We start from the raw sequence: 2,845 nt of genomic DNA, 5'->3' as shown, positions 1-2,845 counted from the left end.
TTTCTTATAGAGATTATGTTTATAAAATATTTTGTAATAAAAATAATTTGGATCATAAGCAAAAAGTCTCGTGAATTAGCTACGAAGTTTTGTGTGGAAATTCCTCTACAATTCTTATGGAGTCAGTTATCTCTCTAATCGTACACGGGAGCTTGCCGGATTGTGGTGTTACGTTTGGATGATCCTTGTGTTACGTTTGGATACTATTAAGACTATAATTAATCATCGGTCCGACTTCTACAGTTAAAATAGTCAATTAAATACTGCTATAATTTATCTAAGGGGAGGTTGCATGGATATTTCCCGGAAGATGGGTTACCATGCAGAAACACGCATGCACGAAAGCTGGTGTTATAAATACCAAGACTACTTCTCTCAAATCATAACTCAGAAATCTCTCTCTCTCTCTCTCTCTCTCTCTCTAACTGATCTGATGGAAAGAAGCGGTAGAGTAGAACCCCCCACAGTCTTTGGAAAGATAGTCACAGTTCTCAGTATCGATGGGGGCGGAATAAGAGGCCTCATTCCGGCAACCATTCTTACTTTCCTCGAATCTGAACTTCAGGTATATAAGACTTTCTGTCAATATATATATATATATATATAAGTACTTTACCATCTCTGTTTTAATAGTACTTTAAGTGATTTTCCCAATTAAGTACTAATAAGATTAATGTCATTGGTGGTAGTGCAGAAGCTGGATGGTGAAGATGCAAGGATCGCTGACTATTTTGATGTGATTGCAGGAACAAGCACAGGTGGTCTTGTGACTGCTATGCTCGCAGCCCCAAACGAGAGTAACCGCCCACTGTTCGCTGCCAAAGATATTGTAGACTTCTACTTATATCAATGTCCTAAAATCTTCCCCCAAAACACGTAATGCATGCTTAATTAATGACACGTTAATTATGTCCACTTAATTAATTTTTTATATTTTGGATATTCATAATAATTTTTGCTCTAATGGTTTAAACGACAGTTGGCCAATTTTTCCTAATACGACAAAGATTATCAAAGCTCTAGCAGGACCAAAATACAATGGCAAGTATTTGCATCGCTTGATTAGGGAAAGGCTGGGCAACAAAAAACTGCACGACACATTGACAAATGTTGTAATTCCCACATTTGACATCAAGAATCTCCATACAACTGTCTTCTCCAAGTTTAAGGTAACTCACTGTCTTTCTGATATATTAACTAATTCGAATAATTTTAGTATATTCCAGAATATCCTATACTTCAAATTATTGTAAAATTTGTTCAGGTCTAAAAATTATTTAAGCAAATTACTCATATATGTTGTAATATAATATGATGTGCTTATTTTTGTTGGCAGGTGAAAAACAAGCCATCATACGATGCCTTACTCTCTGACATATGCATTGGAACCTCAGCGGCACCAACTTATCTTCCAGCTCATTATTTTGAAACCAAGAACGCTGCAGGCAGAACTAGGGAATTCAACCTTATAGATGGCGGCGTGGCTGCAAATAATCCGGTATATGTGATAGGAGGAGTTATATTACCAGATTGTCAATTTATACCATTGATTTTAAAAGTAAACTTCGGGATTACAAAAAATTAACTTAAACACTTAAAACACTTTTGTCCTTGCAGACTTTACTTGCTGTTTGTGAAGTTACAAACGAAATAAGGAAGGTGAATCCAGACATCTTTCCTGCAAAACCTATGGACTATGGGAGATTTCTAGTGATATCATTAGGAACTGGTTCATCAAAAGCTGAAATGAAATACCATGCACGCTCTACAGCGAAATGGGGCCTGTTGAATTGGTTAACCAGCGGTGGCTCCACCCCCATCATTAATGTTTTCAGTCAAGCAAGCAACGATATGGTTGATCTTCACCTTTCTACAATTTTCCAAGCCCTTCATTCTGAAGAAAATTATCTTAGAATTCAGGTACTGAACTCATCATCCGAAATGCATTTTATCCATAGATTCATCAATATAACTTTTTATAGAATAATGTTGTTTAGGCACAAAAAATTGACATCATTTCTGATACCAAACGTAGGATGATACCCTTCGTGGGACAATAGCTTCTGTGGATATAGCCACAAAGAAGAATTTGACCAATCTTGTGAAAGTTGGAGAAGGGCTATTGAAAAAACCAGTTTCTCGGGTTAATTTGGACAGTGGCAGGTTTAAGGCTACTAATCATGAGACAAATGCAGAGGCTCTTACAAGGTAAAATATTTATCATTAAACCAATTGATTTATATATGTAATTGGTGAGTAGTGAAAAATTGTAACTTAATTACTATAATTTTCAGGTTTGCTAAACTACTGTCAGAAGAGAAGAGGAGGCGCCAAGCAGGGTCAACCAATGGGCATGCTGAAAGTACGTAATGATTAATTGTTACCCTAAGACTATGACAAGTCGTTATTCTTTAAATTATACTGTTTGGAAATGTAAATTGTAATAAATTATGGATAATTCAAGGGTATAGGGGCAAATGGCAACCATATACTCCATAAATTATACTATTTGGAAATGTAAATTGTAATAAATTATGGATAATTCAAGGGTATGGGGGCAAATGGCAACCATATACTCCATCTCTTAATATTTGTTTGTGTTCTAATAAATCCCCATTGGGATATCACTGTAATAGATCTTTGTGTCTGTAATCGATATATTCATTCTTTTGTTAATTTGTTGGTTGTTGGATACTCAATAAAATTAAGCTTTCATTTTAAAAACACGGTATTACAGTGCTACACAGTTCTTCATCATGGTGTATGCAAGAGTATTAGAGTATACAATTACAAGAAGCAGCCATCCTATTCAGGCAGCATTATGTATATATTTAGAGGATATTAA

The 2,845-nt window shown here is 35.4% G+C and overlaps 1 protein-coding gene across 1 annotated transcript; it reads left to right on the top strand.

The window, feature by feature from the left end:
- Window positions 1–431: 431 nt before the first annotated feature.
- LOC103959546 (patatin-like protein 2) lies at window positions 432–2,385 on the top strand. Its single transcript, XM_048580599.1, has 7 exons — window positions 432–565; window positions 695–876; window positions 980–1,169; window positions 1,337–1,498; window positions 1,618–1,920; window positions 2,036–2,208; window positions 2,295–2,385. Exons 1-7 carry the CDS (start codon window positions 434–436, stop codon window positions 2,368–2,370), a joined length of 1,218 nt encoding a protein of 405 aa, XP_048436556.1. The 5' UTR covers window positions 432–433; the 3' UTR covers window positions 2,371–2,385.
- The last annotated feature ends 460 nt before the right edge of the window (window positions 2,386–2,845 follow it).

This window comes from the organism of the source record quoted next, unplaced genomic scaffold, assembly GCF_019419815.1.
Source record: "Pyrus x bretschneideri cultivar Hongxiangsu unplaced genomic scaffold, Pyrus_bretschneideri_v1 Contig15, whole genome shotgun sequence".
Taxonomy (NCBI): Eukaryota; Viridiplantae; Streptophyta; class Magnoliopsida; order Rosales; family Rosaceae; genus Pyrus; species Pyrus x bretschneideri.
The sequence above is the reverse complement of the archived record's forward strand: the minus strand, read 5'-3'. Positions and strand labels throughout refer to the sequence as shown.

What these genes read in the sequence shown, in the direction of transcription:
- LOC103959546 (XM_048580599.1), top strand. Translation starts at nt 434, where the DNA reads ATGGAAAGAAGCGGTAGAGTAGAACCCCCCACAGTCTTTGGAAAGATA. An exon ending in CTGTCTTCTCCAAGTTTAAG is followed by an intron (nt 1,170 to 1,336) that starts GTAACTCACTGT and finishes TTTTGTTGGCAG; the next exon opens with GTGAAAAACAAGCCATCATA. An exon ending in AATGCAGAGGCTCTTACAAG is followed by an intron (nt 2,209 to 2,294) that starts GTAAAATATTTA and finishes TATAATTTTCAG; the next exon opens with GTTTGCTAAACTACTGTCAG.